This window comes from Cavia porcellus, unplaced genomic scaffold (genome assembly GCF_034190915.1).
Source record: "Cavia porcellus strain 051 isolate PalLab524CR breed Dunkin Hartley unplaced genomic scaffold, mCavPor4.1 scaffold_30, whole genome shotgun sequence".
In the NCBI taxonomy this organism is placed as follows: Eukaryota; Metazoa; Chordata; class Mammalia; order Rodentia; family Caviidae; genus Cavia; species Cavia porcellus.
Window position 1 is genome coordinate 3,492,352 of NW_026947513.1, and position 16,799 is coordinate 3,509,150.

Sequence of the window (16,799 nt, forward strand, 5' to 3'; positions counted from 1 at the left end):
GAGAAATACGAGGTGTGTGCTGTATCTCTAAATTATTTTACATCTTGAAATCACTCTAGGAGATTGGCATTATGGTGATCTTCTGCATCTTCATCTTGTAGACACAAAACTTCAAGTTCAAGAAGTCTGGCCATGTGTCCAGACCCCAGAGTCAGTGTGTTTCAGGGTTAGGAAATTGTATAGCAGGGTTTTTAAACTTCGTGCTGTTTTACCTAAACAACCAAGTTATTCTTTAACTTGGATGGCAATTGTTTTATTGTGAACTACAAAATGGGAGAGTTTGGACTGACTTTTATGTCTTTCTACTCAAAATATTTATGACTTTCAGTTCAGACTTTTCACATGAGCCAGACTTCCCACACATTACCTGAGATGAACATGGGTATACCTCTAACATGAGACAGTACTCTCCCTTTCAGATATTTAAAGTCATCTGAGTAAAATGCACCAGTTAGGCCCAAGAAATATTTAAATGATTATGCATAGTAATAGTTTTATGCCAAATTTCCTATATACGTACTAAGTCAAGAATGACTTCATCTACTACAAAGTTGCCTTGCTTTCAGTGAATAATCAAATGCCACTTAGTGCCAGGTGTGATGCTTGAGATGAGAGCCATGGTTCACACAGTGATGGTTCAAATAGTTTGAGCCGTATGCATAGGGACTACATCCTGATGATATGCAAAGAAGGGGTCATCATCAAACTGCAGGGAAAGTTTCATACTTACACTAATTACACGTAATGTTGGCTTAAAAACTGTTGGCAGTTCAGTTCTGAAACACGGTTTCTTGGAATCACCAACATCCATTGATACTGAGTTTGCCAATGTGGTCTTTAGCACCCATCTTGAACTATCACTGAATCAACAATTTTGACACATAGTGTCTCACGATTGCTATATTCACAGTGAAGTTCACAATACTGGCATTTGTCCCCTCTACAGTGGTACAGGTAGATTTGTGTGATTTGTGACAAAGCAGATGGGCCTTACATAGATGTCAAGACCTAAAACAGTCCATTTGCATGTCCCCATAATTGTTCTAAGAAACTATCAAAGATATTATTAAAGAATTCTTCAAATACTGAAAAACAGATTTATATATATTTTAAATCAGAGTAACACTATAGCAATGCATTAATGAAGAATATAGATATTAAATATGTATGAAGAATCCATAATCTAATATAAAATATTTCTGTTCTAATCTGAATACAAAGCTATATAAAAGTTTATGATATCATGTTATTAAATTTAAAGAATCAAATCTAGATACTTAAAAATATTATCAGTGGTAATTCTTTGAATTGTGAGACTGTGGGCATTTTTCTCATATTTCTTTTATACAAGGTAGACAAAGTCTATAATTATATCTTATTATTTTTGTAATGGAAAAAATAGCTTTTTCAACACTAAGTTTTGATTTCCAATGATTTTTAGTGCTATGATATTTTCAAAGTTAAAATAAAAAATTGTATTTATGAACAAAAGGGCTTTTCCTGTGGTCTTCAGGGAGGGACAACTTGGCTTGGCCCTTACTCCCTGAACTCTTGACAGTGTCTCCATATTTGGATGTCACAACTCCAGAAAGGCTGTTACTGACATTTAATTGATAGAGACCAAAGACGCTGCCCATAATTCTCTAAAATACAGATTACAGCACGCACAACCAGAATTATCCAGCCTGAAATAGTTCCTAGTGCCCAAACTGAGTCTCGCTTTAAAAATATTTAAAAATTAGATTAATCTGAGACTGTTATGGAATACCTTGAAGTTTATTACCAGAATCTAGGTAAACTTGTCTGTTGTCTCCCATCCATCCTGGGACTCCAAGAGGTGCTGTGGATGGGGAGATAGGAGCTTTGTCTATGCGATGCTTGAAGTTTCTAGGAGAAAAAGACTCAAGAGTTCAGTGTGGTTTGAAGTGTTGAGAGAGTGCTTCGGGATAACAGCAGTGGGCGCTTCATGCAGTGCAGTGCGGAAGTTTAGAGGAGGCTTTCTGGGACACACAGCTCCTGAGCGGAGTTCAAAAGATAAGAAGGAGTGAATCAGGGGAAGACCAGTGGGAATTGTATTCCAGGTGGGCTGCAGCACAAGTAAAGGCATGAGGCATGAAACAGCCCAGAGTAGATGGAAAGTAATAAAGGAGTCTGTTTGCAATGAGCCTTAAAATGGGCCCAAACAAGGGTAGGAGAGAACCATGAAAACATCATGGTGACTATATAAATATACATGTATATATCCCCATAAGAAAGTCAAGATATACCTCCAGAGGAAGAAAAATTATGAACTAAGAGTTGAAAACTGGAATGATGAGAACCATAGAGCATTCTGGAGGAAAAAGCAGTGTATCTAAGAGCATGGCAACTGGAGACATGAGATGCCCAGAAATTCATTAGAGAGTTGCTGGAATGTAACACTGGGCAGCAGACGAAGGAGGGAGAAATAACCAGAGATGATTCTGGACAGACAGACACTGCTTGAACCTTGACCCTTTCTATACTACTTAAAGACAAAAAGATTTCATTTTATAGATGATCGGAATCTGGGACATGGCCAAAGTTCCCATGACTTAGATTTCTCCTGTAGGAATGTGAGGTCAGGTTGGAAGAGAATGGGATGGGTCTGAGATGAGCCAGGTCTACTGGCAGAAATGGATAATCTGCCCTTGAAGCCATGGACAGCCCACTTGTAAGTATTGGTTGAACCTTCATGACACACTTTGAATAGAACTGGAAAAAAAATTCACACTGAGCTGAAGTGAGCATTATCTCCTGCTTATCCTAGGGAAAAGTGAGTGGGCACAAATGAAAGTCTGTGAAGGACAGTGCCTGAAGACTTGTGATCAAATGTTAGATTTGTCACACACACAGTCTTATACATCAGGACACACTGATTACGGAGGAAAGACAGCATCAGAGACAGTGGGTTTTGATTTGTACTAGAGTGGAGGAAGGATATTGTCATTTGTGTAGGAGAAGCCATTGGGAAAGAAGGGAATAAAGGAAACCAGAGCCAGAACCTGGAGTCAATGAGGCCGATGCGCGAAAACACTAAACCATGTTTTGTCAATAGTTCTCCAGGACGTATGATGCTGATGGTTAAAAGTAGCAAGTGTCAGCTCTATGAGTCTTTTTTCAGAAGCTCCTGCCTTCTAAATAGGACTGGTTGTTCTCCCCTTCAGGTTCCTCTACTCTCTGCATAGATGGAATTCAGGGCAGTTTACTAAATCACTCTGTGTAATTATTTGTATAGAAAAGCATCCTAGCCAACATTATGTTTTTAAATTTCCAGAGAATCACACAGTATCTGGTATACAGACCACACTTGAAATTTTTTTTCATGGATAATTGAACAAATGGTTATGTTTATTAATAAGTCTGATTTGAATATTGAAGAAAGACAGAAATAGTAGCACCTCTATAGGTAATACCCAAGATTGAGCTCTATGTGCCCGCTACTTTAACAAATATCACAACAATACTGCAAACAACTATTAGTCTCCCCATTTTACCCAACTTCTAATGATTCTACATATTTCCAGGTGCATAAACCAGTAAAAGTCAGAACAGTAAACCGATTCCAGTCTGTCTTACTTCAAATATTATAATGTTGCCAATTATTAACATATCTTTCATTTTCAGGAAAGCTCAGATGATTCTATTTTTTTAAGGTGTTTTTTGACCCGACATATTCCAAATGCTTGCTGTAATTCAACAATCTGAACACTAGTTTAATTTGAGATGATGAATTGTGCCTTTAACAAATTCACTAGATAAGAGTTTATAAACTCAATGAAAAGAGTAAAATTCCACTGTGCAGGAGACGGTGAAGTCTAAAATGAGTATCAATAGGACAGGGCAAAGAAAATTGCCAACCTCTAGTTTTGACTCTTAAGACAAAATCATGTAAGTAGATTAAATTATATGATAACCCATTAAATTAGCCTAAAAGCAGAGTATTAAAGCAGAGGAAGATATTTCACTCTCTAAACACACATATACTGACTAAAATGACTTGCTAATTTATCTGGTAATCTCTTCAATCCTAACAGAGAAACTAGATTTCTATCTACTCACTGAGATTTAGGGGCCAAAAATGTTGGCAAGTTTCCTAAAAGCAATAGTTCGCCTACCTCAGACCCCTTCTTAGTAACTTCCTTTTTTTTTTTAATCAACTCTGAACTAAGCTCTAGCAAATTTCAACAGGGGGGCAAATCTAGCCCTTGCTTCTTTTTATATCATATACTAGTTAAGTATTGTTTTGCATCTAACATAAAGGTACAGGAAAACTTTAAAAAACATTTCATGATGAATGAAAATACATGAAACTCAAATGTGAGCATCCGCACACAAAGCTTTAAGAACGTGGGAACATGGCCATGTCCTCACTGATACGTTGTTTGTGATGTCTTTTGTGATACAAACTAGAGTAATTCTGATGAACTTCATGGCACACCAAGCCTGAAACAGCGTGGAAAGAAGTGGCTGAGCACTGTTCTAGGCCTCACGGACATTGTGACTTTGGCCTTTATTTATCGAACTCAGTGATACTCAAAGAGTCGCCTCTAGACCGGCAGCTTCTGCTTAAGATTTCAGTGGAAATGCGAATTCTCTGAGTCCCCACCACAGGTCTCCTTGTTCAGATGGAAGGAAGGACCTGCAGTCTGTGTTCCAGCAGCTGTTTAGTTGACTCAGGGATACCGTGAAGCTGGAGAACCTCTGGCCTCATTCAAGGAGTTGAACCTGTCCCTTATGATCCCAGTATAATTACAGCAGAGACACTCATGATCTCCTGCTTGTAGGAGAACCACAGAACTAGATATTTCCAGTGTATTTTTAAATCTCTAGAGCAGTCCTAAAAAGTTGGGGTTATTAACTGCATTTACTGAAGCTCAAAAAGTTTACACAACTTGTTGGCAGTTACCCAAAGAGGTTTGAAGGCCAGGTCTGGCCTCTCAGTAGCCCACCCTCCTTTCCCTCCTCGCCTTGCTTCCCACAGCTCTCTTCCTTATCACACATGAGAAGGAAAGCAACAGCCCTCGGAGTCCAGAAGAAGCTGACCTTGCTTATTAGTCTTGACATTCTGTTGTCCCAGATAAACAGTGCCACACAGTATCACCATCAGACTAGGTCACTGGATCCCTGATTAGTCCAGACATAAAGAGCTGACCCTGTAATCATGTCTGAATGGTGGCAAACACAGAACCCTAAACCAGACACAGGCATATCCATATCTTAGATAATACAAGTCATGTTGTCTTGTTTACTAATGATAGTAAGATCTTATTTAGTTTTCACTGCTTTAGATTAGATTAAGGTAAACAATCTCAGAAGAACTCTGGCTCCCTCACAGCACCCAGTCCAGATCAATGCCTGCTTCCCAAAACCTTCACACTAACTCGGCCCTTAATCCTTTCTAACACTCTCTTAATGAGCCACTCTACCTGTCCTCAAAGTGTGCACTCCCCGCCACCCTGTGAAAAATTAACACGAATTATTCATTCACGGGAGTGTTTTCCTGATGATTTTGAACAGATAGGGACTAAAAGATATAAAATCCTCCTCCCCTTGCCCAGCTACCCACATCCAGTAAAGACTCTAGCTCTCCACTCCCACATGGGGTGAAGACCCAAGTTCTTAGAATAAGCAAACTGAAAGGTTTTTTTTTTTTTTTTTTTTTGTCTCCAGACAAATCCACACCAAGCATTTTGCCAGTTTCGAATTTGACACTTGGTATATTTAGTAGATTAGTGAGTTTTCTAGTACCAACCTAATTTTTAAAACTGATTTTAGGAAACTTTATTTTTAAAATATAGTTCAAGGGCTGGGAATATAGCTCAGCAGCACAAGTGCCTGCCTGGCAATCACAATATATATATGGAATTAAACTCATGACCTTGTGCTACATATATATATATAGTTCGCATGTTTTAAAATTCCAGTCTGTACCTATCAAACTCTTTGATTACTCAATTCTTGAGTTTTCCAACATCACCATCTACATGTAACCTTTCCAGAAACCTTTCACCATGACTTGGACCATTTCTTTGAACTTTGTAGGGACTTTGCACTCTTTCTCCCAGACTTTTTTTTCATCTTGGGTGGTATGTTTATGAATTATTTTACCTCCAACCAATTTGAAAAATTTCTTAGGACAAAAACATACCCTGTTACCTTCTATTCCCCTGTACACAGTAGCTGCTTCATACATGTTTGTTATATTTCAACTATAAATCTAAATTATTTCTTCTGTATTTCTTGCTTTATCAGCCAAAGCAAATCTGATTCTAGCTGGACACCTGCAGCTTACATCTAAAAGTTTCCACTAAAATCATGGCCTCGGGTGTGGAGTTCTAATGAACAGCAACCCCAGATACTTCTGGTGTGTGGATCTACTAGAGGGAATTTCATGTGTAATCTCACTATCAGAAAAATAAGCTGTAAGACTCCTCATCAACTAATCAAAGGTTTGAGGCTATCACGGATACTTGGAAGTCACAACGAAGTCCCTTGGTTGCTCTGTTACTGTATGGAAACTCATGACATTCAGGCCATTGTTGTTTGCTTGTTTTTGTCTTCTGTATAACCAAGCTTTGTACAAAACATCAAGGATCATTACAGTCAAGGAAAAGGAACAAAATCGTTTCAACTCTTCTCACACCTTCACTTTTGTTCCAAGAATTCTGTAGTGCATATCACATCCTTGTGCTTGCATGTGCTGTTACCTCACCAAACACTTTGTATATAGTACATACCTAAGTGTCTTTCTTGGATAATATGATAAACTTCTCTTGATCAATGAAAAGCGCCTTAGAGATTATTGCCACCAAAATGTCATCTCTGATCACACTTATCTCTTCCACTTGGACTTAGTGATTTTACATTTTCTTCCACTTATTTACATACACATTTACTATCATGCATTACACAATATTTACTTGTATCCCTTTTCTGCTTATACAACTAAGAATTCTTTGAAGGCCGTGACTTTATTTCATCTTGGTATCCTGGGGCCTAACCCTGTGCATACTGTAGACTCAAGAATCATTTATTAAATGCAAACCATTGATTTAAAAAAACACATGACCAAATATTGGTCATTATTAAAGCTGGCTGAGAAATATACATTGATTCATTCTATTATTATTTACTCTACTTTGTTTTCCCAATAAAATTTGAAAAATAAAGGGTTCAAAATGTCAGGAGATCCTGCAAAATGTCAGATACATCTATCATAATTGTACAGTTTTTACCCCAAATGGAGCTGCTTTATCTTGAACTACAAGCTCTGTGTGTTTCACATTTTGTTAATTTCTCATAAGAAAGAAATCTGAAGTCAAATAATACCCTAAACTCAAATACAATTATGCTCTTTCAGAGAAGCTTTAGGGCACAGATATTACACAAAATGAGAATTTCAAGATAAACTAGAAATTGACAGTTCAAACTGAGTGTTTTATTGGGGAGGGAATTGTATGGATTTTTATTTATCTGGTCACTCAACTAAAATGCTCCAGAAGCTTAGCTAATACCTCTGTCTCAACCCTCTCTCCTCTGAGCTGGTTTGCTCCTCTACTGATAGACCCACAAACTACCATACTGATCATTTTTGTTCTGTTTCTTCATCACTGAAGACTTGGACTTGATGGATTTAACTGATTAGGCAACAGATCTACTCCTCCAGCACGAAGCCCTGGTCACCTCCCCAGTCTCATCTTCCATTTTACAATCTGAAAGCCAGTGCTACAAGCCATACTTGATTAACTGCCTCATCCACGCAAGCGACCCACTCTTAGGGTTTAAGGAAACAGTTCAAAGTCTTTGCTCAGCTTGGATCTGTCTCCCCTCGTTCTCCAATTTGGGAAATATTTTTCCTTTTGCTTCTATACAACTGTGTTGCTTTCAAAACAGCTTTGAAAGCAAACAGATTTCCCAGAGACTTTCAAAAAATGCTTAACTCTACCCATAGCTCCACAGGCCACTGCTTAGGTCTGTGCCCAACAATTGTTCCCTGCAGGTTTGTTTGGCAATTAATTAGTCCCTGACTAGAGTGCCAGTTCACTGCAGGAAACTTCCTTTAATGTTTATCATGCATCTGCCTATGATTTTAGTTACTTCCAGAGGACTATGAACAGTTTAAAACGCAATATGAGTAAATCATGTGCTGTATTAATCTTGTTTTTCCTTATTCCCCTTATTAATGAGTAGATATGTGTAGAACTTCAAATTGTTATTTTAAAATCTCATTAGCCATTTAAATTCTCTTTCCCCCCTAAATCTTAGATACTAATTTTAAGAGATTTTTTTTAAAAATAGGACTTTATCAAAACTGGAAAGTATGTGGGAGAATTGTGTCTCTTAAGACTTTTCTATCCATGACTGATTCTGTCCAGCATTCAAGATGATGATACTGACAGTACTGCTCATCTCAAAGTTAATATAGACTCACCAAAGTAGACTCAGAAGTATCTTCTATGTTAACTGGCGTACAGTGTCACACTAGAGGAAAAACTCTATGATGCTGTCATTGAAATATCATTGCCTACCAAGGAGATGAACTCAATGAAGCTCAAGGTTCTGATCTGGGCCCCATCAACCTCACCCCTCACCACAAAGAATAGCTAATCTGCTGGGCTGTTATGCGCTGTCTTTGCTGGGTGGCTCAAACCCAATGAAGTGCTTGGCCATTTACACAGTTATCCCTGTCTACTTTTTTCTTATTCATAGCTGGAAAGAATGAAAGTGTAATTCTTATGGCTTGTTTTTTAGCTACTTTTTTTTGTCTTGCTCCCTTACTTTGCTAGTATTTAAAAGGACTAAGATGTGTTTCTGCTTAGGCACAGTCATAGTCTCAGAAAACACAGGCAGGAGGAGTAAGCCAGAACTCTCATGCCCTTACTGGGTCTCATCCTTGAACCCTCCTTGAGTTTACCACTCATTGTGGTTGAGTATGACACCCACATGGACACATGTCAGTGTAGACCTGGCAGTTAAAGAGACTTAGAACATCACTTGTTTTATTTTAATCTGCCTCTATTTATTATAGTAAAAATTGGTGCTCTAACTTGCAATCATTACTTACATCCCAGTGTAAGTGGCTATTATGTGATCTCATTTTCTGTAAATGTAATTACCTCAGAATATTTTACTAGGTTAATGGCTAATTTAAGACAAGATTTAAAAACTCAGGAAATTTTTCCTTTTTTCCTTGCTTGCTTGCTTGCTTTCGAAACAGGGTTTTGCTATATGGTGAAGTCACTATGTGGCTAACCCAGGCTGGTCTCTAATTTGTGGTGCTCCTCCTGTCTCAGCCTCCCAATGCTGGGATTGTAGGTGTATACTGTCATACCTGGCTGTTTTCACTTATCTACTTTCTCAATGTTAGGAAAGAGTGGTAAAAGCATATTGTGGCGAGAAAGGGCCCATGTAGGATTTAGTGGACTTTAGTTTTGTCCTACCTGTGTCCTAACTTAGTTTTGTCTTTTGATAAACCAGTTAACTTCTCTGGGTTGCTTTAGTTACCTATATAAAATGAGAGTTGGACTAGACCAGCATTTCATGTGTATTGCAGAACAAACGAGGGCTGATTCATCCTACTAGTGGTGTTGACTTGCATTCTTGAATTTTAGTATGATTAAGGCTCATATAGTAACATTAAATACAAATTTTCCCCAGCTTATTCGATATTTCACAGTATAAGCCGATACATAGACACATTTATATTTGAGTGTACAGAAAAAATAGATGAATACACAGAAAAAGTAGACTCAGATAAGAATATGAATGCGACGCTTATCTCCATCTCAAGGGAGACATTTCAGACTAGCACAAAATTCTTTGATTCTATCTAAGAATAGTCAAGCTTATAAGTCTACCTTTTTGTTATTAAAACTCAAATTTGAAATTTCAATCTAAAACCTCTTCTGCTTGTTTTTTTTTTTTTCTCACTATGTGGTTCAAACTGGTCTTGAACTCACTTTGTAGCCCAAGTTGGCCTTCAACTCGCAGAGATCCTCCTGCCTCGGCCTCCTGAGTGCTGCGATTACAGGCGTGCACTATCACACATGGCCCCAAACTTCTCTACTTTTAAATGACATACTATAGAACTTCCGGAATAAAGACTAAGTCATTTCCAGGGGTCTTAATTTGAGACTTGTGACTGTAAGTTTTCCCCATCAACACTGGCATTGAGGCACTGTCTCATGCTTCTGCAAAAGCTAAGGTCTGTAACTCCATGCTGGTCCTCTTTCAAAACCCAGGTCTGGAAACAAGCCACTATTGTGCGCTAGATTTGGGATCTCTGGCTCACCCAAATTCAGAGAATAAAAACTGATCATTGGAAATAAAATGGAACAACATTAAATGATTTTAATCACAGAAATTGAAGTTGTTGTCCTGTTAGTGCTTCCTTAATATATCAACATCCATGCACTGGGGCAGGGATTTCAAGAGAATGAAAGATTAATATGCATCCCTTTGAGAAGTTGGGTTATGTGTTACTTTTCTTCAAGTAGTTAAATGCAATCACTCTATAATGTAAGGAAAGGAAAAAGGCACTTTATGGGGGTTTATTTAAAACAGTATTATTTTCATTGTGACAAACAGAATTTGTCATAGACTGTGAATGACACAGGATATGAAAACTACGTGTTCTTACATTGCTCTGAATAATTGGAACTTGGTGAACCTATTTCATAGAAAGAAGATATACTGGCCATTATTATACATGAACAGAAACGATCTGTGCACCAGACATAGTCTGGGGAGATTTGCCTTAGCGATCTGCACTTGGCTCCTGTAGGTAGAAAGCTTACAAGAAGGATGAGAAGGCTTCACTCCTTCCCTCTCCAGACATACACAACATGAGACACAGACACTCATAACTCAGCCAGAGAAGATCATATTCTTATCTCGAAGGAGTATAGAAAGCACTTCAGGGACTCCATTCTTTCACTTGGGAAGAAAAGAAAGCTTGGATGTAGAATTAGCATCCCGGTGATTCAAAGTATGCTATTTCAGTAAAAGCACACTTTTACAAGTACGTATATGTTTATCAAAGTTAATCAACTTTTTTTTCATAAAGTCTCAAATCTTTGAATGACCTAACCAAATGGATTCTGGATAGCAAAAGTAACATTTCTATTCGATGGACAAAAATATCTACTGGTAGCAAATATATATTGGTGCCTGCCCTGTGGGATTGGGTTCCCCACTCAGGAGACAGATGATCAAAATGCCTCATTTGGAGAATGGAAATGAAACACTTTCGCAAATTAAGTGATCAAAGCGCATTTTTGACAAGTACCAATTAACTCAATCTCACACCAAAAGCTTACCCATTTTTTATCATAATCAACAATCCAGCTCCACCCCCACACCTACCAGCTAATGAGGCACACATAGATATTTATAATGAGGCGCACTTAGATATTTCCCTCGCAAATCAGCAGCCTTTTTTAGAGGCTAGAATCACTACAGGCATTAAGGTGTGGTAGCCAACACCAACTTGTCAGCCTAAGCGCATGTATTGTCAGCCATAGTTGAGTTGTAATTTCCCACCTTAGACAGTTATTTAACCCTCAAAAAGCAAGCCATAAACCTAATTAGCTTTCATCTCTAGAGAAAACAACACAAAACCCCTTCCTTCTCAGCACAAAACGACTGGGATAAACAGAAATGAACTGTCCACTCTGTAGCCTGCTCTATGCCAAGCACACATATTTTAAAACTTTTGCTTTTGAGTATTAAGCCCTTTCAACTTCTGCAACATCTGGGTCCAGTTCAGAGCTAGATCTGAGCAACAGCACAGCCTGGGAACGAACACTTTACCTTCTGAAAAATCAATCAGTCCCAGCAAATGCAGCAGCTTCAGAGATGCACATATAATCACAACAATACCCACTGTTTGCAGTCCTTCTGACTCCCACTCCAGAGTCAACATCCTCTAAGCTCGCCAGGCATCCCAGTCTCCGGACCCCTTTTGGAGAGGAGGGAGTTAATTAGGCAATCCGAGCCACTTCTGTCTTGGAACAAAGACTTGCAAGGGGGAGGAGGTCTTCTAGGATGCACCGTGCAAAGCAGGCGGCCCCCCGGGGGGAGGACAGACCTGGGCTAAAGTCCAGCCTCTCATGCTGATCCTGGCATTTGCCTGGAGCGGGCGCCCCCACCCCGCCCCCCAACCACACAGACAGGTCCCTGGACTCTGTGCTGCAGCCGGCAGAGTACTTCGACTTCAGAGCTGAGGAAACATCTGTTGGAGAGCTAGAGACTTCACGGTGTCCGTGGAGAGGGGACACTCCCAGGAAACTTGCCCCAGAGAGCTGGGGCGCTCCATGCCGTGACGCTGGAGGCTCAGGGCTGCTGCGTGCTAGTTCGCTGCCTGGGAAGCTTGTGAATGTCCCCTTTTTACCATTGCAGCTGCTCGCTCCTCCGGATGCCTCCTCTGGGAGAAAGCTCAGCCTGCTCTCTGGATGCTAGGAAAAAGCACTTCTAGTGGTTGGTGCTTACAGTCTTTTCTCGACAGCCCCCTTGAAAGCACAGGCACCGAGGGGGAAACTATCAGAGGAAAATGATTTAGGGACTTTGTCAGACCACAGCATCCTAACCATCCCCTGCCACTAAAGAGCCCTCAAGGTCCCTGCGGACTCATCCAGAGCATTATAGGGAGATGGATGGAGAAAGACTGACATATTTACAGACATGGAGAGAGTGCAGGGCAGAACAGGCTTTTAAGAGCAATGTTTAGTGACTGCCCTCTGCAGGGTGGGTACTACTGCCCATACTTCAAAGTCTAGCCTCAGCATCTCCCTGGAAGTTTCACCAACTTCCCTGATGATTACAGCCCGCCCCCCCCCGCCCCCACCACACACACACACACACACACACACACACACAGTGGAAGTTAACAGCAATCACTTGAACACAGTCTAATGCTAAGGATCCAGAAGCATATGCTGTTATGCAAGGCACCCTGGTGATTGCTACTAACAAGGAAATATGGGGAGTGCTGGCCCCAGGGACTTCATCAGGTGTCTGTTCCAAACCTCTTCAAGCAGTGAGGCAGGTTTGCTCTGACAGGGACACCTGGCTGTTGTAGAATTATACTGTTTCAGTCACCATAATGGTCTCCCACCAGGCTAAGGATGAAGATGGCAGAATCAACTGGGACTCTTACGCTTCCGATAGGCATCTCTCACTCACTATGAGACCAGAGTTTGCTTCCATCTCAGTTCCGAGCACCATATTCTCCTGTTTCTTTGTCATTCAGTCTTCTGCAAGGCACTTAACTTATCTGGACACAGTTCCCATTCTTAAAAGCCAAACACTTCATTTAAAGGAAAATTATTGAATTAAATGCGGCTATAATAACAGCTAACGTATTGAGCATTCGCTATGTGCTTACCAATTTTACATTGATGTAGCAGTTAGTTATCCTTGCAAATCTATGTGGCAGCTATTAAGATCATCTTCACTTTGTAGATGAGGAAAATGGAGCACCAAGAAGTTAACTTATGTGCCAAGCTTTGGGGAGACTGATTGGATGGAAAAAGGCATTTATCCAGATGGTTATTAAGAACTACAAATAGCTGGATGATAAAATGATAATGCCCAGCTTGTGGGCATGCTTATAGGGGCTTCAGTTTAATGGAAGTGTCAGGCTTCAGTGGAATGGAAGTTCAGCGGGCTTGTGGAATACACAACTCTTCAGGACTCCAGGTGAGCAACTGTGCTTGGCAGTGGTAGATGGTGGTTCTAGGCTGGAAGTTTTAAAGAAGAGGAAACCATCGGTGATGGCAGTTTTTATCACGACCAGCTGTGGCACACTGCTGTCAAGCGAGGGTCTGCAGCTCTCGCTTAAATCTTACTTTTCTGCCTCCCTTGCTGGGGAAGCTCGGAGAAATTGCTCTATTTTTGAGTTTCATTTTTCTCAGTTTAGAAAAGGAAATGTTGTACAGTAGATATTGTGAAAGGGGAATAACTGCTCAAAAGGAAAGAACAACTGGGATGGGGGAAAGGAGAAAAGAAGGGAGGGAAAATTACACACACACACACACAAGATAGCTAAGATAATTATCTACTAATTTCCATTAGTTTATGGAAAAGAATAGCTTGTGCTTTAATTGATCAGTTTTTTAAGCCTATATTTTGTAATCTGAGCCACTACTTTGAAGATAACACTATACTACCTAGTAGCCTTTTTTTTTTTTTTTTTTTTTTGTACTGAGAATTGAATTCACGACCTTGCATTTGCCAGGCAGGTGCTGTGCCACTGACATATAGCCTTGGCCCTATTAACCATTGTTAACCTCCTATTATTTTGTTTCAAAATTCCATGTCATTGTTATTGTTTTTTCTCTCAAAACTAAATTTTTAAAAAGGGAAATGCTAAACCTGCTTAGGGATGATATGCGAATGAACCGACATTGTGGAGAGCAGGCCCAGGGCCCGGTGCCCACTGCTCAGGGCATGGGGCTTGTGGGATTATGAGAGATGTGCTCACTATGAAAGCGTCTGCAGAATCTCCTGGGGTAAAGGACTTGCTCTTCTCCGTTCCTGTCATCTAGTTCTGATATTATTTTCCCATGAAGACTTGCAAATTACCACAACATTAAGGCTATTTTTACTCCTCTGGTACCAAGAATACACTTGGGCCAATGTATTAGTCCTCATAATGATGCTTTTCATGTGAATGTCGTAGTCATGGGACATTTCTTTGTATCTATCTGTCCAGCCATCATCCATATGTCCACACATTTTTTTCAACTAATTTACCAAGCCAGTAGAGCTGGTCTTACTTAGTAGGTGATGGGCGAAAAGGTTTTAGGTAACTAGTTTTTGAAATTCCTACTGTATTTAGATATAAGAAATCAAAAGATCTTTAAAATATAGAAATTAATTAGATCAAGTCCCATATAACTGTGTCTTTTAATCCTACATGATGGCATTTCAAAGTTGAAAACAACTAAACACAGAGAGGTTAAGTGATTTGACCAAGCCAGTAGAATAAAAACTCTGAATTCAAATGTTGTCCTGTTCAGCTCCCAAATTCCTGCTTTTCCCTTTATATCCTCAAGAGAATTCAGCAAATATTTGTCAGTTGATCTCTTTATTAACAGGCTACATTTTAAAATTGTTACATATTATTTTCCAAAGAGTGAAAGCCCTGCCATCCTTGACATGCACACAGAAAACCCATAGATATAACCAACTTTGTTGATTTCAGAAAGGAAATCCCCTGAGGATAATCATATTCCAAGTTTAGGGTCAACTCCACGAGCCTCTTAGAGGTTAGTGTTTCCTAGCTACTTCCTCAGCCACTTTTATCATTTGGTCTTCTGAACTCTGTTTTACTTATTTATTTTTTTTTTTTTCATTTCAGCTACATCTTCTGACTTCCACAAATGCCAGGGCTACTTTGACATACCATCCACATGATGATTTTGTCACCAAAAGAATGCACTAACATTTCCTACCCAAAGACTCTAAACCGGATATCAAACTATGTACTTTAAATGTATAAATTAGTTTCATCCATTAATCAATGTCAGGTATTATCACTATTTCAAAGAAGAATAAAAACCAAGGGACATGGGAATTAGACTATTTTCACAAAGTCCCTTTCAGAAAAGGGTAAACCAGAATTTGTTTGTGATTTACTCTAAAAATAATAATCATTAACATCTATGGATTAGTTATAAGTATTAATCATATTCTAAAATCTTGACTTTTCAGTTTCTTAAGAGCTGTATAATTACATTGGCCTGTAGAAGAAAATTCAGGTTTCTAACAGTTGAGTAATTTGCCTGAAGTCATCTAGATTACACTTCAAAGAACTAAGACTTGAATATAGGACTGGTGTTTGGACCTACACACTTCATCATTTATTACTCTGTATCATGATGAATGATAACAAACAAACAAACAAACAAACTAGGACTCTGATAAGAGGGTGTGAAAAGCAAATGTTGTCAGAAACCCTTACTAAAATAAAAACTTACTCCAAGGAGGCATGCCCAAGTCAATTGGCCAGACAGAGAAAGAGGATCAGCCAGTAGACTTGTGATTTGTTTTAACTGGTCCATGTGATCCTTTCACATAATCTTAAATGAGATGACAGTGTATTTGAAACTTATTATTTCCTTCCTTTTAATGGTTGCTTTAGTTTGAAATTTCACCAGTAGATATTCCCTGGTGTTATATTTTGTATCTTGATGTTTCTCCAAAGTTTCATGCTCTTATAGGTAGGGCTTTGCAAATATGATTGGATTATGGGGGCTTTTCACTGACTTGTTAGAAGGCAGAGTCTGCTTGAAAGAGGAAGAACATGGTGGGCATGACCTAGAAGTGTCTATCTCCTTTCCCCTCTCTCCCTTTGACTTTCTCTGCCTCCTGGGTATAATGTCATGAGTAACACACTTCCACCATAGCCCTCTGCCATTCTGGCTTTGAGAAAACAGAATATAGACTGAAACCTCTACAAAACGTAAGCCAAAAGAAATTCCTTAAATTGGGGGTACTGGTGATTTTTCACAGTGATATAGTAAATAACCTTGCCATCAGGTTATTACGTGTTCCTTAGAGTGTTGACACTATGTTAACACAAAAACAACTGGAGTAAGGTGGAGAAAAATATTGAGTCAGCTTTAATTTACTACCTACCTATTGCCTCTTCAAACATAAACAAAGAATTGTAAAACACATGGGAACTGGTTAAGTCAAATTTAAATTTAATAGTCTAGGAAAGAGGTAGGAAATATCACTCCAAAATATAATGCTTTGATATAGATTATTTTGAA

The 16,799-nt window shown here is 39.1% G+C and overlaps 1 protein-coding gene across 6 annotated transcripts in view; it reads right to left on the bottom strand.

Annotated features, from left to right (window-relative positions):
• Nucleotides 1-16,799, bottom strand: part of Kcnip4 (potassium voltage-gated channel interacting protein 4) — a 1,100,013-nt gene that overhangs the window by 199,844 nt on the left and 883,370 nt on the right. Inside the window, exon 1 of one of the 6 annotated variants that reach the window (XM_063240454.1) lies at nt 11,833-12,546. The exons of the other annotated variants lie outside the window; for them this stretch is intronic. Coding sequence (XP_063096524.1) covers nt 11,833-11,944 — 112 coding nt within the window. The 5' untranslated portion in view covers nt 11,945-12,546. Of the gene's footprint in view, nt 1-11,832; nt 12,547-16,799 lie in introns of those variants that run through there. 6 annotated transcript variants of the gene reach the window in all.